Source organism: Neoarius graeffei, chromosome 12 (genome assembly GCF_027579695.1).
Source record: "Neoarius graeffei isolate fNeoGra1 chromosome 12, fNeoGra1.pri, whole genome shotgun sequence".
NCBI lineage: Eukaryota > Metazoa > Chordata > Actinopteri > Siluriformes > Ariidae > Neoarius > Neoarius graeffei.
Genome location: NC_083580.1, coordinates 15026385 through 15053509, shown reverse-complemented (window position 1 = coordinate 15053509; position 27125 = coordinate 15026385). Strand labels below are relative to the sequence as shown.

Below are 27125 nucleotides of genomic sequence, written 5' to 3'. Positions count from 1 at the left end.
GTATGGAGCCTGACCGTACCGCCAAGATAGCCCTAAGGTGGACTCCTCCTGGAAAGAGAAAACCTGGGAGGCCAAGAACAACATGGCGTCGCACAATAACATCAGAACTCGCGGAGAACCATCTTACCTTAGGAGAGGCACAACATAGGGCTAGGGATAGGCTATGGTGGAAGCAGTTTGTGGCGGCCTTATGTCCCACCGGGGACGAAGAGGCGTAAGTAAGTAAAAATGAGTACACCCCACAACAAAAACTACTACATCTAGTACTTTGTATGGCCTCCATGATTTTTAATGACAGCACCAAGTCTTCTAGGCATGGAATGAACAAGTTGGCGACATTTTGCAACATCAATCTTTTTCCATTCTTCAACAATGACCTCTTTTAGTGACTGGATGCTGGATGGAGAGTGATGCTCAACTTGTCTCTTCAGAATTCCCCATAGGTGTTCGATTGGGTTCAGATCAGGAGACATACTTGGCCACTGAATCACTTTCACCCTGTTCTTCTTCAGAAATCCAACAGTGGCCTTAGATGTGTGTTTGGTCATGTTGGAAAAGTGCACGACGACCAAGGGCACCGAGTGATGGTAGCATCTTCTCTTTCAGTATAGAGCGATACATCTGTGAATTCATGATACCATCAATGAAATGCAGCTCCCCGACACCAGCAGCACTCATGCAGCCCCACATAAGGACACTGCCACCACCATGTTTCACTGTAGGCACCATGCATTTTTCTTTGTATTCCTCACCTTTGCGACGCCATACAGTTTTGAAGCCATCAGTTCCAAAAACATTTCTCTTGGTCTCATCACTCCAGAGTATAGAGTCCCAGTAGTCTTCATCTTTGTCAGCATGGGCCCTGGCAAGCTCTAGGCGGGCTTTTTTGTGCCTGGGCTTTAGGAGAGGCTTCTTTCATGGACGGCATCCATGCATGCCATTCCTCTGCAGTGTACGTCGTATTGCGTCACGGGAAATAGTCACCCCAGTTTGGCTTTCTACTTCTTTAGATAACTGCAGTGAACTTACATGCTGATTTTCTTCCACCCTTCTCATCAGAAGACACTCCTGTTGAGGTGTTAACTTCCGCGGATGACCTGGACGTCTCTGTGAGATGGTTGCAGTTCCATCTTTCTTAAATTTTTGTGCCACTTTTGCTACAGTATTCTGACTGATAAGTAAAGCTTTGCTGATCTGCTTGTAGCCTTCACCTTTGTGGTGTAAAGAAATTATTTTCTTTGGGGAATTCTGAAGAGACAAGTTGAGCATCACTCTCCATCCAGCATCCAGTCACTAAAAGAGGTCATTGTTGAAGAATGGAAAAAGATTGATGTTGCAAAATGTCACCAACTTGTTCATTCCATGCCTAGAAGACTTGGTGCCGTCATTAAAAATCATGGAGGCCATACAAAGTGCTAGATGTAGTAGTTTTTGTTGTGGGGTGTATTCATTTTTGCACCACCCTAATTTGAGTAAAACTGAAAAATGTGTAATCGAAGTTTCTCATCTCATTATCTGTAGCCGCTTTATCCTGTTCTACAGGGTCGCAGGCAAGCTGGAGCCTATCCCAGCTGACTACGGGCGAAAGGCGGGGTACACCCTGGACAAGTCGCCAGGTCATCACAGGACTGACACATAGACACAGACAACCATTCACACTCACATTCACACCTACGGTCAATTTAGAGTCACCAGTTAACCTAACCTGCATGTCTTTGGACTGTGGGGGAAACCGGAGCACCCGGAGGAAACCAACGCGGACACGGGGAGAACATGCAAACTCCGCACAGAAAGGCCCTCGCCAGCCACGGGGCTCGAACCCAGACCTTCTTGCTGTGAGGCGACAGCGCTAACCACTACACCACTGTGCTGCCTAATCGAAGTTTATATTATTAACCTTACTTTCCTGTTATAAGTTAAACAGATGTTATATTAAACTTTGTCTTGTCGACATTTTGGAAATTGTGTTCATTGGGATATTGTTTAAAATGTTACTTTTCAAAGGGGGTGCACTCATTTACGCTGAGCACTGTATACGCTTGAAGGAACCTACAATATAGTACAATGTGAGTTAGAATTAAAGAATAAAATTGATTTTATTATAATAAAATAATATGGTGATGTAAGTGCACGGTTGCTTCACAGCGAGAAGGTCCTGGGTTTGAGCGTAGTGGCCAGCAAGGGCCCTTCTGTGTGGAATTTGCATGTTCTCCCCGTGTTTGCGTGGGTTTCCTCTGGGTGCTCTGGTTTCCCCCACAGTCCAAAGACATGCAGTTAGGTTGACGTGCCTTGGGCTGAGGTGCCCTTAAGTGAGGCACCGGGCGGCACGGTGGTGTAGTGGTTAGCACGGTTGCTTCACAGCAAGAAGGTTCCGGGTTCTAACCCAGCGGCCGGCGAGGGCCTTTCTGTGTGGAGTTTGCGTGTTCTCCCCGTGTCTGCGTGGGTTTCCTCCGGGTGCTCCAGTTTCCTCCACAGTCCAAAGACGTGCAGTTAGGTTGACGTGCCTTGGGCTGAGGTGCCCTTGAGCAAGGTACCGAACCCCTGACTGCTCCCCGGGTGCTCTGGACTGCCCACTGCTCTAGGTGTGTGTGTGTGTGTGTTCACTACTGCTTCTTCTAACTCCTAACTGCTCCCCAGGCGCTGTTAGTATGGCTGCCCACTGCTCTGGGTGTGTGTGCTCACTGCTTCAGATGGGTTAAATGCAGAGAGGCATTTCATAAGATTAGATTAGATAAAACTTTATTGATCCCTTTGGGGGTGGCACGGTGGTGTAGTGGTTAGCGCTGTCACCTCACAGCAAGAAGGTCCGGGTTCGAGCCCCGTGGCCGGCGAGGGCCTTTCTGTGCGGAGTTTGCATGTTCTCCCCGTGTCCGCGTGGGTTTCCTCCAGGTGCTCCGGTTTCCCCCACAGTCCAAAGACATGCAGGTTAGGTTAACTGGTGACTCTAAATTGACCGTAGGTGTGAATGGTTGTCCGTGTCTGTGTGTCAGCTGGGATAGGCTCCAGCTTGCTTGCGACCCTGTAGAACAGGAGAAACCGGCTGGAGAGGATGAGATCAGATCAGATCAGGGTCCGGTTTCACTAAAGTAGTTTAGACTGGTCTATGGGTTAAGATTGGTCTTAAGTTTCTTTATAGACCAGTCTAATGCAAGTAAGACAGTTTCACAAAAGTTGAGACTAATTTTTTAAGTCTAATTTTAGGCTTAAAAAGTAAGACACCCTCCCCCCAGTCTAATATGGGTCTAAGGGCTATAAAATTTAATTTTAAAAAAAAAAAAACAGTCAAGCCATAAGTGCCATCAATGTCAATAACTACAAGAAAGCTTGAAATGTTAAGGCAGTGAAGTACATTGCAAGTACGTAAGACACAAATTTAGGCTATTATAATCTAACTATAAAGTATTCAATAAAGAACAAAGTGTAATGCCAGCTTATTCATTTTATTACTTATAAATATATATAAATATCAATTCATTTATGCATATAATTACATCACCACTCATCACTTATCTCTCTCTCTCTCTCTCTCTCTCTCATATATACACTCACACATTACTACATCACTCCTCCATCTGCGCGAGTCTCTTCAATTTAAGTTGCAGTCTTTCCTTTTGGTAGGCTCTTCGTGTAGTGTCCCATCCACGCAGGTACTGGGTGATGACAACTCCGAGGGTGAAGGAGCCTCAGCTTCAACGTTGCTAAGGGAGTTGCTGCTGGGTCTGGCGAAGCCGGTTACTCCGCTCTCCTTTCCTCCTTTCACTCCCCAGAATAAGGGCGACTCGTCGCCATAAATGTTGACCATTTCGGTGGTTACTTTTAGTTTCTTCAAACCCCCTCCTCCAGTGGGGGTGTTTTTCAGTGTTGCCAGATACTGCTGACGTTTTCCAGCCCAAAGCATGTTTAAATCCGCCAAAATGCACTTAAAACCACCCAATCTGGCAACACTGGTGTTTTTACGCACGGCAGCAACATCTCTTCTCGCAGATGGATTAACACTATTCACAGACGACGTTATTTTTCCCCACACTTCATGTTTTTTTTTTTTATTGCTACATTCTTCGCTGAATTTGCCTAATAAAACGTCTTTGTAGGAATTAAATTCCTCTAATATAGCCAGATTTTCCGAGTGGCTAAACGGCACTGAACGACCACTGTCCGCCATTTTTTTGTTTTGAAAAGAGTCTTAAAATACCCACAATCCTTTGCAGCATAGTACGACTTAAGATAGTCGGAGTCTTAACTGCTTTGTGCAACAGTATTTGTTAGACGTCAGCGCGCACCCGGCGGCAGCCATATTGGAAGTCAAAGGTCGCTGTATCAGTGCATTGTTGTTGTCCAGCGAAGCAAAAAGGGGTGACAATGCCGAATACGTGCGTCATTGTTGGCTGTAGTAGCCGGGGGGAAAAGGGTGGCAAAAGCTTCCACAGACTCCCTAAAGTCGTGACTAACCAGGGAATTGCAGCACAGGAGAAAAGCGAGCGGAGGAGACGACAGTGGCTGGCTGCCATTAACCGATCAAATTTAGGACAACTTGACTGTATCCGGATTTGTTTTGATCACTTTGTGACAGGTAGGTTAATATTATCTTGAATTTCATAGTTACTAAAATAGTTATTTTAATTTCATAGTTACCGGTAGCATCCAGTATGCCGGCTGTTGTGTGACCGTCGTTCTTTCCCTCAGTCTCGTGGCCGCTTCAACATAAAACAACATGGGAGCAACATTCCCCAAGTCCAGCAATGCAGTTGCAATGTGCACACAAAATAGCATGTCTCTTGTCAAATATTATCCAGGGGTTTAGACTAGGCTGGGATAGTCTCTGCGAGTGTAACACTTTCCCTCTGATCACTTTTGTCTCTCCATCTTCAGCAGTAAACACCGACATATCGCGGACCCAACCGGACACAAATCTATCGTATGCTTCCATACTCTTGTAGTTCTGGAAATCCTTTAGTTCACAAAATGGACTTGGGTGAACCACTAGATAGTTCACAAGATCTATGTATGTTAAATGCGGCAACAAGCTGGGGTCAGCTTTCCATTCCTTCTCACTAACAGTGTATGGATCTACATTCCCAATGAAACGTACCTTCTGAGCATAACGCTCCCGTGCCTGCTTATCCAAACTTTCACAGTAGTGCTCCATCACTTCAGATGTCTAAATTCTTAAAAAATCCAAGCTTTTAAGCCCTCTAACGCGGAAACGAATCGCTAAATGTGTACTCTATGATGTGTACTCTATGAGCGCTCTGGCGCGAGTGACTTCCAAGATGGCCGCGCACGCGCAGTGTTACTATTTTTAGCATCATCTCTGAGCCCTCTATACCCGCTGTCTAAGGCCAAGTTTACATTAGACCGTATCTGTCTCCTTTTCTTTGCGGATGCACTGTCCGTTTACATTAAAACACCTGGAAACGGGAATCCGCCAGGGTCCACGTATTCAATCCAGATCGTGTCTGATCTGGTGCTGTGTAAACATTGAGAATACGCGGATATGCTGTGCTGAGCTCTAGCTGGCGTCGTCATTGGACAACGTCACTGTGACATCCACCTTCCTGATTTGCTGGCGTTGGTCATGTGACGCGACTGCTGAAAAACGGCGCGGACTTCCGCCTTGTATCGCCTTTCATTAAAGAGTATAAAAGTATGAAAATACTGATGCAAATACTGCCCATTGTGTAGTTATGATTGTCTTTAGGCTTGCCATCCTTCCACTTGCAAGTGGTAAGTGATGTGCACTGGGATCACACACACAGCGGCTCAGTCCCGAATCACTGCTCGTGCACTTCACTCGTGCGCTCTGTGAGCTGCGCAGGGCCGGAGTGCGCACCCTCCAGAGGGCACTCGCTGTTCAGGGCGGAGTGATTTGGAGCGCAGGATGCCTGCGGAGCCGAGCGTATCCGTGTATTGGTGTTGCTGTGTGCACGCTAATCGTGTATTGGTGTTGCTGTGTGCACGCTAATCGTTTTAAAAACGTTAATCTGATGATCCGCTGATACGGTCTAATGTAAACATGGGCTGAGTTAAAGTCATAGGTGGGGTTTACATTAGACCGTATCAGCGGATCATCAGATTAACGTTTTTAAAATGATTAGCGTGCACACAGCAACACCAATACACGATTTGCGTGCACACAACACCAATACACGGATACGCTCGGCTCCGCAGGCATCCTGCGCTCCAAATCACTCCGCCCTGAACAGCGAGTGCCCTCTGGAGGGTGCGCACTCCGGCCCTGCGCAGCTCACAGAGCGTGCGAGTGAAGCGCACGAGCAGTGATTCGGGACTGAGCCGCTGTGTGTGTGATCCCAGTGCATATCACTTACCACTTGCAAGTGGAAGGATGGCAAGCCTAAAGACAATCATAACTACACAATGGGCAGTATTTGCAGTATTTTCATACTTTTATACTCTTTAATGAAAGGCGATACAAGGCGGAAGTCCGCGCCGTTTTTCAGCAGTCGCGTCACATGACTAACGCCAGCGAATCAGGAAGGTGGATGTCACAGTGACGTTGTCCAGTGACGACGCCAGCTAGAGCTCAGCACAGCGTATCCGCGTATTCTCAATGTTTACACAGCACCGGACCAGACACGATCTGGATTGAATACGTGGACGCTGGCGGATTCCCGTTTCCAGGCGTTTTAATGTAAACGGACAGTGCATCCGCGAAGAAAACGAGACAGATACGGTCTAATGTAAACTTGGCCATAGTCTAACTTAGTGAAACCGGCTGCAGATCAGATGAGCTGAAGCAGTTCTGTCTTTCACCACCAGGTGGGGTCCTTAATCCATTTTCGGTGCTGGTACAGGAAATGACGTTTCACAACGAAGCATGGCGATTAATCCCGCCCGTTTTGGTCTCTAGCCCCGCCTTTTCATGTGGGGATTAGCGAATCGGATTTGAGAACCATAAAAAGGCCAAAGATGGCGTCGCGCGAGAGAAATTAGTGCCGAACTTCGCTTCAAAACAAACGTCGCTCGGGTTACGCTGCATTCGCGTTGCTGCTTGTTTCGTGAAAAAAAAAATAGCGTCGGGTTAAGGATTTATACTTTTTCCTCTTTGGATAAATTGCAAAAGCGGCTCTTCTGCATCTTCTTGTTTATGGCTATGGATTTTTACAGTTCCATGTTAATAATGAACTCGGATAATCATCATGGAGTGACCCGGACTGCTAGCGAATATGCTAACCGGCTAACTCGCTAAAGCGCTCGCCTGAAGCTCGGGGTCGGCCTGTGTGTGGATGTGAAGGCGCTCGGAGTTCGCTTTCAACGCCGACACGGATTATTTGTGTTCGCCATGTATTTTCTGACCGGCTGGCCGCGGAGGCTGCTGTGCCCGCTGCAGAGCGCCGAGGAGCCCTTCCACATCCAGCCCAGCTCACAGCGCTTTTACTTCGCCGTGCTGTCCGACACACAGCTCAGTATCTGGTTCAGCAGGGTGAGTTCAGTCTGAAGGAGAAACACACATTATTATTATTATTATTATTATTATTATAATAGCAGCGGGGTGAGGTTGTGTTGAGCACACTGAGGGCTGCCGCGTCACCCTTTAGCCTGCTGCTAGCTCTCTCACACTCAACATTTCACTATCATACTCAGGGGGTTCATTTCTCTCAGACTTCAACACAAAATATAAAGTGTTTAAAATTTTTTTTTAGTTAGTCCGGCTGAGTAGCTAATAACTTTCTCTTGTGTGTGTGTGTGGGTTAGCTAGCTAGCGCTAACCCTGCTTCAAAATCGGGTTCAGAACCGAGTTTATTTCCAAGTCCGTTCACATCCACACAGAATTCGCTTTGGTGCTTGAACAGTTAAGATAAAATAACTTTAAAACGTAGTTATATAAGTGGAATTTAAAAAGAAGCAAAACAAGAATATAAAATGCATGTTTTGAAAAGTGGGCATTTAATAGAGGTCTGACGATTCGATTCGAATCACGATTTTGACTCTCCGATTTGATTTGAATCACGCTTTTTTTTTGAGGGGGGGTCATCTATTTTATAACTGATGTAAATCGTTGCTGGCATTCTATTAAAGGAGAACTGAAGGCAAAATGTATATTTTTTAAATCTGGATTCTATTAATCACATTTTATTAAATATCGGAATGTTTCTGACAGCTATTTTGTCACTGCTATAGCAAGTTGAGTGTTTGAACTATGCTATGGAATATATACATCAGTCCATATGTCAAAGCAATGGCTGTAAACAAGATTCGCTGAGACATCTGCGAGACATCGTAGGATGGAAATAAAACGTACAGCGGAAATCAAAGTGACTGACATCTGCCTATGTTGTCGACTTTTTTTTTTGTCCTCTATTTTATAACTAATGTAAATCATTGCCAGTATTCTGTTAAAGGAGAACTGAAGGCAATATATGTATTTTTTAAAATCTGAATTCTATTAATCACTTTTTATTAAATATCGGAATGCATTTCTGACAGCTATTTTGTCACTGCTATAGCAAGTTGAGTGTTTGAACTATGCTATGGAATATATACATCAGTCCATATGTCAAAGCAATGGCTGTAAACGAGATTCGCTGAGACGTCTGCGAGACATCTTAGGATGGAAGTAAAACGTACAGTGGAAATCAAAGTGACCGACATCTGCCTACGTTGTCGACTTTTTTTTTTGTCCTCTATTTTATAACTAATGTAACATTGCCAGTATTCTGTTAAAGGAGAACTGAAGGCAATATATATATATATATATATATATATATATATATATATATATATATATTTAAATTTGAATTCTATTAATCACATTTTATTAAATATCGGAATGCATTTCTGACAGCTATTTTGTCACTGCTATAGCAAGTTGAGTGTTTGAACTATGCTATGGAATATATACATCAGCCCATATGTCAAAGCAATGGCTGTAAACGAGATTCGCTGAGACGTCTGCGAGACATCGTAGGATGGAAGTAAAACGTACAGCGGAAATCAAAGTGACCGACATTTGCCTACATTGTCGACTTTTTTTTGTTCTTTATTTTATAACTAATGTAAATCATTGCCAGTATTCTGTTAAAGGAGAACTGAAGGCAAAGTATATATATTTTTTAAATCAAAATTCTATTCACATTTTATTAAATATCGGAATGCGTTTCTGACAGCTATTTTGTCACTGCTATAGCAAGTTGAGTGTTTGAACTATGCTATGGAATATATACATCAGTCCATATGTCAAAGCAATGGCTGTAAACGAGATTTGCCGAGACATCTGCGAGACATCGTAGGACGGAAGTAAAACATACAGCGGAAATCAAAGTGACCGACATCTGCCTACGTTGTCAAAAGCCTTTTTTTTTTTTTTGGTCCTCTATTTTATAACTAATGTAAATCATTGCCAGTATTCTGTTAAAGGAGAACTGAAGACAAAAAATATTTTTTTAATCAAAATTCTATATCACGTTTTGTTAAATATCGGAATGCACTTTTGATTGCTATTTTGTCGCTGCTATAGCAAGTTATGAGTGTCTGAAATATGCTATTGAATATATCAGTCCATATGTCAAAGCAATGGCCATAAACAAGATTTGCTGAGACTTGTGCGAGGCATCGTAGGACGGAAGTAAAACGTACAGTGGAAATCAAAGTGACGGACATCTGCCAACGTAGTCAAAAGACTTTATTTATTTAAAAAAAATTTTTTTAGATCAAATCAAGTATACAAAGATTATACAATACAGTATGTTGGGTGGCACAGTGGTGTAGTGGTTAGCACGGTAGCTTCACAGCAAGGTGGTCCTGGGTTCACGGCTGGCGAGGGCCCTTCTGTGTGGAGTTTGCATGTTCTCCCCGTGTCTGCGTGGGTTTCCTCCGGGTGCTCTGGTTTCCCCTGCAGTCTAAAGACATGCGGTTAGGTTAATGTGGGCGGGCTTGGGCTGAGGTGCCCTTGAGCAAGTTACCTAACCCCTGACTGCTCCCCGGGCGCTGTGGTGTGGCTGCCGACTGCTCTGGGTGTGTGTGTTCACTGCTTCAGATAGATTAAATGCAGAGGATGAATTTCACTGTGCTTGAAGTGTGCATGTGACAAATAAAGGTTTCTTCTTCAATAGCATTGGTGCAACTATGCCAGGGGCATGTACATTACAAAATAAATAAACAAAACACGAATCATAAAAACACATTGTATAGCACAAGAAGTCTGTGTTTTGACAGCCTTCTTACTATTGCTGCTAGAAATTGTGGTTACATACTGTCTATACCAAGTTCTGTAAAATTAGTTTTTTTTATTCTGAAATTTAGACTTATGAATGTAGTATTTTGTCAATATTATTAGCATATTAATCAAATAAAAATGAGAAGATTTCTGCTGTCATAAAAACCAAACAAGACATAACGTTGTCAAAAGATGCGCGCCCTCTTTCGAACGCTGACATAATCAAGCCGGAAGGTTTCCGTGTGTCCGAAATCACTCCTTGCTCACGATATAGTGGGGACGCCATTTTTTTTAGCCCTGTCCGTGGGAAATGCGCTCAGTATAATATGTATTTATCACAAAAATACCTGCATGTGTTTATTATTTTGAAAACTCACCAGCCGCCTGATCTGGCACGTTTTAATTGTGCGACAGTAATGACGTAAATACCAGTGCGACGGACTAGTCCTTATCCTGTCGTCTTTCCAACTCTTCTCTACTCCACGTTGGTTCGAAGTCGTATGGAATAATCTCCATGTCACATACACGAAGGAGACAGATGTATGTGTAGAAGTATACAGTTTAATCAAGTGCAGAATATGTATCCAAAACGGCAGGCGAGATCAAAAACGAGAATGCAGGCAAAAGGGTCGGTCGAGACACACACGGTACATCAAAGGCTAAGCGAGGATCGTGAAACAGGAAATCAAGACAACAGGTAGAAAGGCTCGGTAATGCGTACATGCGTATCGTAATACTTCGCGATGCAAATGCATCAGCACAGTCCTTAAATAGGCGCAAACACAGTTCCGTAATTGAGCTCAGGTGCGCCTTGTTCACGGCGGACGTGCCGGAGTCTACTACTGCGCCACATCATGCAGGACTGACACTCAATCACTGATGAAGCTGGTAAATCTCGAAATTAATCTAAATTGGAACGATATGGCGATCTGGCCGCTGTGTAAACAGTTTTCAAAATGGAGGTGCTGACACTTCACGTTTGAAGTCTCGTGAAGATCACGCAGATAAGCTACGCCTGCCGTGGACCATACGAACTACATTCAACATGGCTAAAAACCGAAAAGGCCGATAAGTGTAATATAATAATATGCTAATACGAGTCACGATATTGAGGTATTTCACCTGACGTCACAGGGTCACGTGACGCCCCGGTGTCCGCCATTTTGAAGGTCAAGCTAGCTAATGTCAACAACGTAGTAGCTAGTATGTTACTGTAGCAATGTTTACGTTCAGTCATTTGGATGACTGTTAAAACCTTTCAGTCTCAAGGCTGGGTAACATGCCTACATCAGCGGGTCGTCCCTGGAGCCGGTGGTCGCCATCTTATTACAGCTAAGGTTTGTTCACATTTTCATTTACTTTCGGTCCTCAGGATAAACAAAATGTTATTAAATGTCATTGAAATAACTTCTTAGTCTGTTGAGACATGGCCCGTTATAAATTTGCTGTTACCAGGCAATGACCAAGAACTGTATTATTAGGGTCGGTGTCTGTGTTGTAGCAGTGTACTAGCAGCTAGCTGTTAGCACTAGCTAATGTCAACAACATAGTAGCTAGTATGTTACTGTAGCAATGTTTACGTTCAGTCATTTGGATGACTGTTAAAACCTTTCAGTCTCAAGTTTTTCCTTTACTGTATTTACTAGTTTACTGTAATTATGATCCGGCAGCTATTTACACCGGATTCAGTGTAAATAGCTGCCGGAGCGCGCTCCGGCTTGCTCCCCCTCAAATTAAGCAGCGCGCTCCAGCTTGCTCCCGGAGTGCTCTGGCCGAGGTTCCGGAGTGCGCTGCTTAATTTGAGGGGGAGCAAGCCGGAGCGCGCTCCGGAACCTCGGCCGGAGCACTCCGGGAGCAAGCCGGAGCGCGCTGCTTAATTTGAGGGGGAGCAAGCCGGAGCGCGCTCCGGCAGCTATTTACACTGAATCCGGTGTAAATAGCTGCCGGATCATAATTACAGTAAACTAGTAAATACAGTAAAGGAAAAACTTGAGACTGAAAGGTTTTAACAGTCATCCAAATGACTGAACGTAAACATTGCTACAGTAACATACTAGCTACTATGTTGTTGACATTAGCTAGTGCTAACAGCTAGCTGCTAGTACACTGCTACAACACAGACACCAACCCTAATAATACAGTTCTTGGTCATTGCCTGGTAACAGCAAATTTATAACGGGCCATGTCTCAACAGACTAAGAAGTTATTTCAATGACATTTAATAACATTTTGTTTATCCTGAGGACCGAAAGTAAATGAAAATGTGAACAAACCTTAGCTGTAATAAGATGGCGACCACCGGCTCCAGGGACGACCCGCTGATGTAGGCATGTTACCCAACCTGACACAAAATATCTGTAGGTATCCAAACTCTTATACGCTTTCAGATCAATACCTGTGTATGGCGATGGGTTTTTAACGACATAGGTATACAGATCATGTGGGCCGAAGTCAGGTAAAGACGAGGGCTTGGTGTACTTCTGTACGTCAGTGAACAATCCTGGTGGAAGCAGGTAAACGTCGTTCTCTAAGCCTGCTAACCTCAATTTTTGCAAATACCTCTCCCTCTGCTCGCCCTGTAAATGCCCTACGTCGCTGGATAGTGAAGGTGTTTTCTGCATCTCGCTCCTTTTTCTTTTATGTTTTTCGTTTGTCGCCTTCCTCGCATTCAAACTGATTCGAGCCGTGACGTCCAAAATGGCAGCCTAACGATGCATCACATGACTTGGTCACGTGGGTGAAAAACCTCAATAAGGTTAATAAAACCGAAAACGTAATTGAATAACACGTTAATTAAGAAATAAAGCAAGCTTAAAAATGACTTCAGTTCTTTAACCTTCAGCCTAGAAATGTAGAGCAATTAAAAAAAAAAAAAAAGTAGTAGTGTTGCCTTTGTGTTCTTTATTCAGACTCCAGTCACTCCATTGACTTTGATGCGTTCATAGTTACTTTCACAGTTCAGTCATTTTTGGCAAGTTTTAATTTTCAAACCGCAAAACACTAAGAAGCAAAACAAAAAAGCCATGAAAACTTGATGGCTTTTGTCTCAGTCTTTTAAAACAGAATCACTTGTGCTAAAGTGAATGCCACCTCTCGAGACCCAACATTCATTGTCCAGGGAGTACATAAGGCACTGAGATTGCAACTTGATTCACTTATGTTAAAGTGAATACTGAATACTACCTCTTGAGACACAACATTCCTTGTCCAGACAGGATCTTGCGAGATTGCTATAGCAACCACAAACATGGCAGCGCCCACGCACAACTCCGGATACCGGATCAAAATTATGCTGTTTGTCAAACTGTCATGCATCTAGGGTTATCGGGATGAAATTAGGTATGGTCAGTGAATCATAAATGAATCATGATTCATTAAGTTTTAATCGATTTTTGAATGAGACATGAAAATGGATCGCGGATCGATTAATTGTCACACCTACGTCACCGTTTTACAAAATACAGTCGGGTCATGGAATACGGATTCACGGAAAATAAACATAATACAAAGTACGGATGTTTTATTCACTGATGGGTGATATTTTCCATGAAATATAAATGGTAAATTAAAAGTAAGCATAAATGTAGGTAAGAGATTTTTTAAATTATGAAATTCAGCAGTCCAAACATTTGTTTTAGACTCTCTAACTTTATCCCTGATGCATCATCCGTATGAAACCGGTGACCAATCTGTAATATACCGAAACGTCCGTGACAATCCGTAAATTACTAGCATCCATCATGTATCTATATTAAAATCCGTAACCACTCTGTATTTTATCTTTTTTCATTATATTTCTGTAGTCCATGACTTATCTGTATTTTTGTCAACCACCGGAGTATGTGCGTGGGTTGTTTTGAAGTCCAGGCTGTACAGTATTACCTGGAATAATTTGGAAACAAAAGCCAGGTCAAGGCGGCACGGTGGTGTAGTGGTTAGCGCTGTTGCCTCACAGCAAGAAGGTCCAGGTTCGAGCCCCGTGGCCGGCGAGGGCCTTTCTGTGCGGAGTTTGCATGTTCTCCCCGTGTCCGCGTGGGTTTCCTCCGGGTGCTCCGGTTTCCCCCACAGTCCAAAGACATGCAGGTTAGGTTAACTGGTGACTCTAAATTGACCGTAGGTGTGAATGCGAGTGTGAATGGTTGTCTGTGTCTATGTGTCAGCCCTGTGATGACCTGGTGACTTGTCCAGGGTGTACCCCGCCTTTCGCCCGTAGTCAGCTGGGATAGGCTCCAGCTTGCCTGCGACCCTGTAGAACAGGATAAAGCGGCTAGAGATGATGAGATGAAAAGCCAGGTCAGAGAATAATGACGTCATGACATGAATGTGCAAGAAGAGAATATGTGCAGTGGGTTAAATAAATAGCCGAGCTGTACGGTGTTGAGCCAGACCATGTAATAAAAGTTCATTGAATGAAGACGACCATGAAATGTGCGAAATTGCAGTTCAGAGAGGAAGTGCGTTAATGTTATAGTGTGAGCATGTGAGTGAAGAGTTTAAGCTCTGGTCACACTACAGCTCGTGTTGGGCTTGCGAATACTTGGCGCTGAAAAATCGGTAGCATTGCCACCAGTCGTGTGATGCACGGTGAATATTCTCCAAGTTGTTTTGGTGCGTCTCTGTTTCGTGAGTGGCCAAAACATCGCAAAAAATTTCAGCGCATGTATTGGATTTGGTGGCGATATTTTCGTTGGCAAACTAGGTGGCGAATGCTGACAGATGGGTTTAGGAATAATTCCAGAAGCTCGGGGAACCTTCGTCAAGCCTCTTGAGATGTATTTGTTTCAAATCCATGTCACCAATGCTTGCAGGAGCCTCCAACACGGTGGCTCGGCATAGCCTAACCTTTGCCAAGACGTAAAAAGTGCGTTTACATTTGGGGACCCTTCGGAGCGCGTTGTGCACGTGCTAGGGACCCAGTCGTTATGGGAAACGCCTGATGCAGATTTGAGTGCGATCAGCACGCACATATAAGGATGATGTTTTCACTGAGACTTTGTGAAATATTGTCATGTATGCGGCGGTACATGGCTGTAAGTACTAGGGCTGTAACGATATGCGTATCAAAATCGAAATCGCGATACGCAGAGCCACGATCCGTATCGCGATACAAGAAGGCAGAATCGCGGTACACCCTTTTAAACTTCTCCTCAGCCCAAAAACAGGCGCTTCCAAACTTCAATTTATGAATACTTTTTATTTAAATTACATTTTAAACTTACTTAAATTACTTTTATTTTTTTATATCTATTAGTAAGTCGTTTTTTCGCCGACCTGCGACAATCTTCTGCGAGTCACACAACGTCCACACTCGCCACTGGCAGAGCATTCGTTTCTTTTAAGCGGTCGCCATTCTGGTTGCGACGCGGGGAGCGAATCTGTAAACAAGCAGCTCATTGGCTGGCTAGGTGTGCCACAAGCCAATCACAATCACTTGACCGGAAAGGCATGCAGTGTTGCCAGATTGGGCGGGTTTAGGTGCTTTTTGCCTGGTTTTGAACATATTTTGGGGTGGAAAACGTTAGCAATATCTGGCAACACTGAAGGCATGTCTGCTTGGGCGGAAGCCTTCTGCGGCAGTTACATTTTGACACGCGAGCAATGTTTCACCATAATTCCGTAATTTCCATCTGTTTTCCGCGATCACAGAAAATCATTGGCCCTATGAGAGTGAGACAGTGAGAGAGCCCCCCCCCCCCCCCCCCCCCCCAAAAAAAAAATCTTAACGGATTTACACGATTTGGAAAAATGACTTTTTCAGAACCGAAAAAAGCAGAGCTTCCGGCTCAACAGTATTATTTTGAGAAATAAAACAGTCTTTGGATATACATTTGTTCATTTTTGCATACATATTACTCATTCTCTGCAGTGGTCTGAATTATTTGTTATTAAATAGTTAATGTAAGTAAGTAAATGTTAATAAGTCAAATTTACTACTTTAAAAAAAACATTAAAAAAAAAAAATCATGGGCGTATCGAATCGTGGGTCAAAAATCGCGATACGAATCGAATCGTGAGTTGGGTGTATCGTTACAGCCCTAGTAAGTACAGGAAGAGTGTTTAGCAGGTCAGAGTAACAAAACAAACGAAAGTAAAAGCAAAACAAAGCAGGGTTATAAACCTGGCTAGAGAGAAATGTGATGGTGGTAATAATACTTCACAACGGCTCTGTAAAAAGTGTCCTTTTATGCACATGCTGATTGCGCTCAAATCAGCACCATGTGTTTCCCATAATGACTGGGTTTTGCGAGCGAGCATGGCCACGTGAAGGCGTGACAGTCAAGTGTTCACCTGCATATCGCCACCAAAATGCCCCATTTTCATCGATAACCCATCACAAAGCATCGTGAGCTGTAGTGTGACCATAGCTTTAGAGTTAGTGGGGGTCTCTCTACTTACTGATGAGGCCAGCTTCAGTGGAGAAAAATCTGGCCTTATAACGTGATTAAAATCCCTCCCGGCACCTAACGCTATCTTTTTATACACATTCGAGCGGTTTATAGTTCACTTAAATTATACATGTTAACTTTTTAAAAACTTTTGTATGTTAACGAGAACTTGTTCCCATTAACTGTAGACTATTGTTTTGACTTGAAGCTTTCAAATTAAAGTTTTAAACTTTAAAAATGTTCCAGGCTTTTAAAATGAATCACCTGAAGATTCATGTTTGCTTAAAAAATATTAAGCAAATTAAGTTAATGTTAAAGGAGATACGCAGAACCCTTTTTTTTTTTTTTAAATAAATTTGAGTGGATAGTATCTTCATCCTTTACTCTTGCATGCTGTATAAATGGGAATAAAATATATATATATATATTTTTGAGAGTTAAATTGACCGCCAAGTTGGCATTCGAGCTGCCCCGCTGAGCCAGCCAGCCCGGAGTGTGTGTGACGTCACAGCGGTAACCGGTTTTAAGGCCGAGGCCTTTTACAGCTATAGACCAAAGTCATATAAATAAACATTTATGGTGAAAGTAAGAAATAGTGTTACCGACTTGCTCAACTAAGACTGATTTGACTTCATTGATTGTGGGTTGACTGTCATTAAAACAGGGTAGGTGTTATAACTTGTGCAACATACTGTACATGCATGCATTTACACTGATAAAACGTTAAAGGCTCATTAAATAATCAGATGAACTGAGACAATCACATTCTGAAGCAAATTAAATTATCTTATACTGGTAACTTAAACACAATACAAGTTACATGTATTAATCTAAATGCAGGTAAACAACGAGTGTTTTGTATCCAAATGAGAGTCAGAGCTTACCCGTCTGTGTTCTCGCTTCTTGAAGGTCGAGCTTGTGGCCGATTGTTTTGAAACAACCTGACGTTCAGTTCTCCATTCATTCGCTTCTTCCATGCAAGGGTGAGATGTTGCTGCTGAGGCAAGCATATCCAGCGGAAAAATCAGACTGCTGCTCCACTCATTCTCCATTTTCTCCATACTGAGTACTCCGCCATTCCTGCTCGGCTCAGGCAATTACTAAAGAACAGTATGTCACTGGTTTTAGCAACAGCAGCGGGGAGGTCACTGCCCGAGCGATATGTCACATCGTGTTCTGTCCCGGATTTTACCAACAACCCTCAGCTCACACTCCGGGAGGACTGGTGCAACTGAACTTGCTTTCCTTTTTTTTTTTTTTTTTAAAAAAAAAACCCTTTCCTTTTCTTTTAGTTTTCTTTTCCTTTAATTGTTGATCCTGCACCCTCTTTCAATATGGGCTTATAGCCAACGCTCCTCAACAGATCAGAGGTCTCGTACGAGTCTTCAGTAAAATGTACAGAGCAGAGGAGAAACCACTTCATAGGCGCCCAATGTGCCCGTGAACTTCTCGCAAAACGCGTCCAAATCTTTGTAGTTTGAACATTCTTGGGCCATGAATGCAACGTAAATCCGCCTTCTGTCATGTTGCTGCACCCGTCAGCAACACATCTGCGTGGCATGGCGATAAATTAGCTCAAAATGGAAGATCGGAGTCGCAGTCAGCTCTGTGTTTTAGGCCCTGTCCACACGGCAACGGATTCAGGTGAATCTGATACAATTGTTTATCATTTCGGCCTGGCGTCCACACGGCACCGGTGTTTTGGGTGCCCCAAAACGCAATCTTTTGAGAACGGGTTCCAGAGTGGAAAGATCTGGCAACGTTGCTGTTGCGAAGTCGTCTGGATGAGTAGAAAGGATTTGTTTACGATGACGTCACAACCACGTGACTGTGAGTGCTTCACGCCGGGTAGAAGTGTAACGAACTCGATGCGAGTTGTCAACAAATCCTATAACTTGGTTCATGAAACGCGCTTACAAAATATTTTCACTGTGAATATTTGTGTAATGGTGCAAAGTGAGAGAGAGAGAATAGCCCTTAGGGCAGAGTCAATCCCGCCAGCAAAAATAGGGAAAAAAAGGAGCGATCTCACCTCTTCAGATGTTGGTTTAAGTCCTACAATACATTCCTCAAAAAGGGCGTAGAAGAACAAATTAATCCATCAACGTGTAGCATTCAATTTATTCCGGACCATTAAAGACGCCGCCTTCCGCGTAGAATCATACGTCATCCTCGCCGCCATATTGGATGGGTCAAAGCGGAGAATAAAGATGCCTCATTCGTGTGCTGCGTTTAACTGTACCAACAGGTTTACCGTCCAAACGAGATCACATGGGATTACCTTTCACAGGTGAGACTGGAAAAATACTTTTCATTGTATTTGGTCATTATAGCGTAATTTTACGAACAGATTTTTCTGACTTTGTGGCTAATATGAAGTCTCACGCATAATAGTTTATGCGCATGCGTCCTTCTATTGTTCTGGTGTCTCCGAAGGGACCGTCTTACAGCGCCCCTAGAGGTGTGGCATGTGTATTGCATCATTTTCAGCAAGCGTTGCGTTGCCATATGGACCTGATATTTTACTGATCATTGCCCATTTGGACGCGATATTTTTTTAAATAACATCTCATTGCCGTTGTCGTGTGGATGTAGCCTTAGTATCGCGGAAATGGCGATGAGACCGACAGACTTCCTGCTGTGATGCCACAGATGTCAAGGTCATTCACTCAGACCGCTACCTATATGAATCACTTTAATCGTAAAAATTACTCTATTAGATTTATTGTTAACGCTTAAAACTATTCTTGAGGTCTCAAGGCATTTATAAACAAAAAGTGAGGCCATGGTTCTGCGTATATGCTTTTAATGACAGTTTTATTTATTGTCAAATTTAAGATTTTGTTAAAGAAGCTTTTAAAATTGTGTATATTAGTACTTAAGATTAATGTTATGGCTTATTCTGAAGCATTTATGTTCATATTGTAACGTTTACAGCTGGGCAAGGAGGCAAAAATATATCTGCTTGAAGCTTTCATGGTCAATGAAATATAATGTTTGCGCTTGATACCGAAGCCAGTGAAACAGTAATGCCACATTTTTATAGTAAGCAGAGTTTCGTATTTCAGAGAATGTGGTGATGCATCGACCTCATTTTTGATGCCTTTTGCGACCATACAGTGAACAACGTCCATGTACCACAACAAGGAACTTGATCGTAAGTGCAGGGCAATGCATCTCAAACACTTGAGCACCTGACAGTGAAATCTGTATCTTTTATTTACGTAAGAGAGGGGTTTTTATCTAGTGCTTATTTTTAATTTGCTTTTTATTATCCTTCGCCACAAAGTGCGCAGGGGGATATAGGAATGGAGTCCATCTATTTCAATCTGGACAAGTTTTCTCAGAAACGACGCAAGCTACATCAATGGAACTTTGCGTGCTAATACTACTGAAAAAAGCTGGGTAGCATTTTATGAAGGTGTCCTAGCACTTACGACATCTCATCTCATCATCTCTAGCCGCTTTTATCCTGTTCTACAGGGTCGCAGGCAAGCTGGAGCCTATCCCAGCTGGCTACGGGCGAAATGCGGGATATGAATCGTTCTGCCACGGAAAAAGAACAGTTCAAAGAAATTACTGAAAGCCCAAATATTGCCGTGACATTCATATCCCAGATGACGTCACTCTATTGCCCCTTTTCCACCAAAGCAGTTCCAGGGCTGGTTCGGGGCCAGTGCTTAGTTTGGAACCGGATTTTCTGTTTCCACTGCCAAAGAACTGGCTCTGGGGCCAGAAAAACCGGTTCCAGGCTAGCACCAGCTCTCTGCTGGGCCAGAGGAAAGAACTGCTTACGTCAGCGGGGGGGCGGAGTTGTTAAGACCAACAACAATAACAAGACCGCGAAAGATCGCCATTTTTAAGCGACGAGAAGCAGCAGCTGTACAAACGCGAAGTCATCCATTATTATTGTTGTTGCTGCTGCTGCTTCTTCCGTGTTGTTTTTGCTTCGATATTCGCGCCAAGGTTTATGCAAACGTAGCGCCGTAACTGACGTATACAACGACGTAATGACGTGGCTTCCCTTAGCACCGCGAGCTATGGAAAAGCAAACTGGTTCTCAGCTGGCTCGCAAGTTGAACGAGTTGTGAACCAGCACCAGCACTGGCCCCGAACCAGCCCTGGAACTGATTTGGTGGAAAAGGGGTATATGTTAATTTCTGGCCCAAACTGTAGTTGGTAGGTGATTTTTGTGTGAGGGAGAGAGAATGGGGTACCTCCCGCCCCTGTTTGTTTTAAGAGAGACAGCAAATTTTGTTGTATGTTAAAGGGGAACTGAAGTCATTTTCAAACTTGCTTTATTTCTTAACGTGTTATTCAATTACGTTTTCAGTTTTATTAACCTTGTATCGTGACTCGTAATGGTATATTACAGTGCCTTAAAGTATTCATACCCCTTGAACTTTTTCACATTTGGCGTGCATTAGTATTCAGCCCCCTGTACTCTGATACCTCTAAATACAATCCAGTGCAATCAATTGCCTTCAGAAGTCATCTAATCAGTTAATAGAGTCCTACTGTGTGTAATTTACTCTCAGCATAAATACACTTGTTCTGTGAAGGCCTCAGTGGTTTGTTAGAGAACACTGAAGAACAAACAGCATCATGAAGACCAAAGAACTCACCAGACAGGTCAGGGATAAAGTTCTGGAGAAGTTTAAAGCAGGGTTAGGTTATAAAAAATATCCCAAGCTCTGAACATCTCAAGAAGCACTGTTCAATCCATCATTCAAAAATGGAAAAAGTACGGCACAACTGCAAACCTACCAAGACATGGCCGTCCACCTAAACTGACAGAGCGAGCAAGGAGAGCACTGGTCAGAGAAGCAGCCAAGAGGCCCATGATCACTCTGGAGGAGCTGCAGAAATCCACAGCTCAGGTGGGAGAATCTGTGCACAGGACAACTATAAGTCGTACACTCCACAAATCTGGCCTGTTTGGAAGAGTGGCAAGAAGAAAGCCATTGTTGAAAGACAGGCATAAGAAGCCATGTAGGGGACACAGCAAACATGTGGAAGAAGGTGCTTTGGTCAGATGAGACCAAAGTTGAACTTTTTGGCCTAAATGCAAAGCGCTATGTGTGGCGGAAAACTAACACTGCTCATCACCCTGCACACACCATCCCCACTGTGAAACATGGTAGTGGCAGCATCATGCTATGGGGATGCTTTTCTTCAGCAGGGACAGGGAAGCTGGTCAGAGTTGATGGGAAGAGGGATGGAGCTAAATACAGGGCAATCCTGGAAGAAAACCTGTTGGAGGCTGCAAAAGACTTGAGACTGGGAAGGAGATTCACCTTTCAGCAAGACAATGGCCCTAAACATACAGCCAGAGCTACAATGGAATGGTTTAGATCAAAGACTATTCATGTGTTAGAATGGCCCAGTCAAAGTCCAGACCTAAATCCCATTGAGCATCTGTGGCAAGACTTGAAAATTGCTGTTCACAGACGCTCTCCATCCAATCTGGCTGAGCTTGAGCTATTTTGCAAAGAAGAATGGGCAAAAATTTCAGTGTCTAGATGTGCAAAGCTGGTAGAGACATACCACAAAAGACTTGCAGCTGTAATTGCAGCAAAAGGTGGCTCTACAAAGTATTGACGCAGGGGGGCTGAATACTAATGCACATCACATTTTTCAGATTTTTATTTGTTTAAAATTTTGAAGACCATTTATCATTTTCGTTTCACTTCACAATTATGTGCTACTCTGTGTTGGTCTATCACATAAAATCTCAATAAAAAAATTTTAAGTTCGTGGGTGGAAAAATGTGAAAAAGTTCAAGGGGTATGAATACTTTTTCAAGGCACTGTATATTACACTTGTTGGCCTTCAGCCATGTTGAAGGTAGTTCGTATGGTCCACGGCAGGCGTCGCTTTTCCGCGCAATCTTCGCGAGACTTCAAATGTGAAGTGTCAGCGCTGCCATTTTGAAAACTGTTTACACAGCGGCCAGGTTGCCATATCATTCCAATTTAGGTTAATTTCGAGATTTGCCAGCTTCATCAGTGATTATTCCATACGACTTCGAACCCTTGGTTAAATTGGGGGGGAGGGGAAGGCTTTCGGACATTAGTCTGTCGCGCTGGTATTTACGTCATTACTGTCGCACGATTAAAACGTGCCAGATCAGGTGGCTGGTGGGTTTTCAGAATAATAAATGCATGCCTGTGTTTTTGTGATAAATGCGTATTATACTGGGCGCATTTCCCACATAATCCTCACTAAGGGCCTCTGCATGCTCTTGCGACAAGGCTTTCGCAGATAGCTTTTCGCAGACAGTTGTAATTTATCATTGAGCGGGGAGTAATAGGCGTGCGCGATGTTATTCACCGCCACAACGCAAGGGGGCGCGAAGTCGCGAAATCGCTAGGAGTAGTTGGTGGGTGTGGTTAGTGGTGTGTTTATCCTCCGGTTACTTATAATGACTAGAACTGGAGTCGTATAGATGTACGTACTTCCTCGATCAACTGCTCTTCGTGCTGCTCCATCTTCGCTCGTGTTTTTAAAAATGGCGGTCATGAAAACAAACCAAACCGGGAAAGTATGGCAGCGGAAGTGCGTGTACAGCGGATGTAGAGTGGACCAATCGGAGCCCTCTTGTCTGCGACGCTGTCTGCGAGGCTTCTGCGGTGGTCACAATTTTTTGGGAGGTGCGTGCAGAGCGTCTGAGAAGGTGGGGGGGCTACGCAGATGTCATCTGCGACGCCGTCTGTGAGGACTGGGTTGTCAGCATAAATTGGCCTTAAGGTTTCGGACAGCACTCAAATGGCGTCCCCGCTATATAGTGAGTAGGGAGCGATTTTGGACACGGGCAAAACTTCCAGCTTGATTACGTCAACATTCGAAAGAGGGCGCGCGCGTCTTTTGACAACGTTGGCGGATGTTGGTCCCTTTTTTATTTTCCGCTGTACGTTTTACTTCCGTCCTACGATGTCTCGCACAGGTCTCAACGAATCTCGTTTACGGCCATTGCTTTGACACATGGATTGGTTTATATTCCATAGCATATTTCAAACACTCATAACTTGCTATAGCAGTGACAAAATAGCAGTCAAAAATGTATTCCTATATTTAATAAAACGAGAAATAGAATTTTGATAGGAAAAACAGTAAAATATTTCTCACATGAAATATTTTCAGACTGATAGCATTTTGCCTTTTTTTCTTTACCACTTGCCTCACTGTGGTTTGGTGTTTTTTGTTTTCCTCACAGATGTATTAGCCAACTCGTCTATGCAACCTGTATGAAACAATTTGGCAACATCTGAGGCCATAGGGCGTAAATTGTCACGTGAAATTGAAGACATTCAGTGTTTCTCCATTTTAAATTCTTTTGACTGCGCCACAGATCCTCCTTTAACTTGCCCAGGTTTATAGAGGAGTCAACATCAAATTCTTTGCTCTTAAGGTTTCGGAGTTTCAACTCGTCATAATTGGTACTTTTAGATTGAACCATCGTGTACACGTGGCTTTTCAATCACTACATTTCTTCATTCCTCACAGAAGTGTACACTTCACTTCACCAGAAAACCCTGTTGCTCTGTTTTTATCTTGCATGCTCTTTTATCACTGTGCTGATGTTAAAAGGCCAAAGTTCTCTCTTTGTCCACTCCGTATAAGTGTCCCAGTTCTACTGTTGACTTTAAACGCTGGGAACTTTTCCATATGGATGATTTTCAAAGTTGCAAACTTGACACGTCTCCATCATGACGCATCGGATGTGTACTCTTGATTCAGTCATTCTTTTACCTTCAGTGATCTGTCTGTCTCTCTCTCGGTGCCTGGTTTCCAGACTTTACCCTTACACTGCAAAAAATAAAAATCTTAGGAAGTTTATTTGTCTATTTTCAAGTCAAAACATCTAGCCACCCTTATTATGAGACATAATATTGCCCAACAAGCAAAACCTCATACAGTCCATCTTGAAATTCTTGTATAGACAAAATGTCCTAAAGTCTTATCTGGAGCACCTTTGAAAATCAGACAAGTTTTTTTTTTTTTTTTTTAAAACAAGTAAGTACTTTTTGGACATTTTGTTAAATGCGGTTCATCTTGTTTCAAGAAAAAAAAAGTATGCTTGTTTTGGGAATAAATGAACTTTACGATTGAGCTCCTTCTAGATGCCGTACACACTCTAGACCAGACAAGTGCCTTCAAAAAGGCTACGAGTGGAGGACAAGTTCAGTGGTTTGTTTTTTTCCCACTCACTCGTGAGGTTTTTTTTTTTTATGTGTATAAGGGGTTTACAAGCTCAGGCACCAAACAAAAAAAACAAACAAACAAATAGTCAGTGCCCCCAAAATGCATTGTTGCTTTGGCGTTGTGTAAGCACTGTAAGTCAAACTGCGTAGACTTTTTTTTTTGGTGCCTGAGGTCCTGGGGAAGTGGACTCTTAAAGTGCCATTCCACCATTGGATGTATTCTTTGGCATAAAATACAATATATTTTGACAACATGTATAAATGGTATCACTAGATAGAGAAATCTTTTAGCTTCAAAATGATATATCAAACATAATTTTTTGACAACGACAAGTATATTAATTTTGCGACCAAAGTCACCTACCCTTTTAATTTCCGCGCGTGATGTCATCGGCAGGTTCCCCTTCTTGTGTACCACGTGACGTGTGACGTGGCACATATTATCAGCAATGGCGGATAGAACGCGATAAAAATAATACCAATAAATCTAGCTAATACCAATAAATCTAGCTAACTGAAAGATTAACTCAAAATTTTTCGCAATTTTTTTGGCCCCCATATACGAGGAGAAATGACTCTCTCACTTTGGGGGTTTCCTGGTCTAAAAATAGACCGACACGTGGTACGCAAGAAGGGGAACCTGCCGATGACATCACGTTTCACTACCGCACGGAAATTAAAAGGGTAGGTGACTTTGGTCGCAAAATTAATATACTTGTCGTTGTCAAAAAATTGTTTGATATATCATTTTGAAGCTAAAAGATTTCTCTGTCTAGTCATGTTGTCATAAAATGCATTGTATTTTATGCCAAAGAATACATCCAATGGTGGAATGGCACTTTAAGAGATGTTTTAATGTTTGAATGTTGAAATGGGAAAAAAATAAACTTGTTGCAATGCTACACGTGTCGTCAACTTGATTCAAGATGGTCTCATATCTAGAGTATTTTACTAATTACAGGTCACAAAAGGAGAATCTTTTAAGCTAGCAATGCTTAGTTGTAGAAGTTAACAATCCTAATATTAGTATATTTATCTTAAATTCAGTTTTTACTGCTAAGACTTTGTCATGAATTTAAGTGAAATACCCTTAAAATGAAATAAATAAAAATGGCTAAATGTAAGAAGTACGATCTTGTTATAAGAACTATTTTGATTATTTTGAGTTAATCAGATCTCGCATAATAAGTTCCCCAGTCTTATTTTGGAAATATTTCATCTAAAAACAGGTTAGATTTTTCATCTTCCTTTAAGAAATTTTACCAAGTCAAATTTGACTAGTTCCATTGGCAGATTTTTTTTCACCTGATTCAAGCAAATATGCTTTGTTTTAATCTTTTATTTCTTATTCTTGAAAGGCTATTTTTTGCAGTGTAGCTTGGGCTTTTGCACTGGCTATTCTATTGAATTGATTTCTGCTTTAGTCGTCATCGTGATGTAGGGTATTTTGACGCTTTCACACTTCACTGCTGATTTTCTTGTCAGTGTTTTTTCAGGTTGATGCACTTTATAAAGCAGGAAGAGGAGCGAGAAAAACAGCCGCTACTTTTAAGTCCTTTGGCAGCTTCTTTTATACATAAGTGCAAGTAGATGTCGGCTTGGAGAATTGGCCACGACTACTAGGTAGAAAACTGGATTCGCATGATGTAGAAGTTTTGAATTTTCCTAATTTTTATGTCTTTGATTTAGAGCAAAGGAAGTATGAATGTATAAAATATCGTAGATGGTTTGTTTAACCTGAAAAGAGGAAGCTCGTGTCACCGCTGCAAAGCCGAGGCACCGAAGTCGAGCAATCTCATCTCACAAGTGCGACTGAAGACGTGACTCAGACGGCACTTTTAGAAGCAGCGCATCTGTTCCTCATCAGGAACCATTCAGGCTTTTCTGCCCATATTTATAGCGAAAGAGCAGGTGCACAAACTACAGTTTTTAAGTTAGGATTGGACGGCAGGGGTGTCATTACATCGTGGTAACTTGAGAGTCCAGTTTGAAAGTGAGACGTTAAGTTTTCAGCACTTTTTGTCGAGAGTGGTGTTGGAAGTTTTTTGCACGTAGCTACTGCACTATTTAAAGGAGCTGGGGACCGATGTGGTAGAATGGGACACAGGCCAATAAGCATCTACAGCGCTGGTGATATAAATAACTTGTGCGTTTCCTCAGGATTACACAAGCATTACTTAAGGGGGGGGGGGGGACAACCGGTCAACGTGTTACTGAGAACCAGATGGAAAAGTGAGACCTTGTACCATGTCCTGTCCCATCACACCCTCCCCAATATGGTGTATTAATTTCATGTAGCACTGTGGTCTGTGCGTATTCTTTCTTACTACGTGTTTAACTGCTTGTTAGTAGCTTTCAGTT

At 42.8% G+C, this 27125-nt stretch overlaps 1 protein-coding gene across 1 annotated transcript in view; it reads left to right on the top strand.

Moving 5' to 3' along the window:
* Positions 1-6924: 6924 nt before the first annotated feature.
* The window catches only part of ric1 (RIC1 homolog, RAB6A GEF complex partner 1), a 187525-nt gene continuing 167324 nt past the window's right edge, over positions 6925-27125 (top strand). Inside the window, exon 1 of the mRNA XM_060935572.1 lies at positions 6925-7441. Within this exon, the coding sequence (XP_060791555.1) occupies positions 7301-7441 (141 nt within the window). The 5' untranslated portion in view covers positions 6925-7300. The remainder of the gene's footprint in view (positions 7442-27125) is intronic.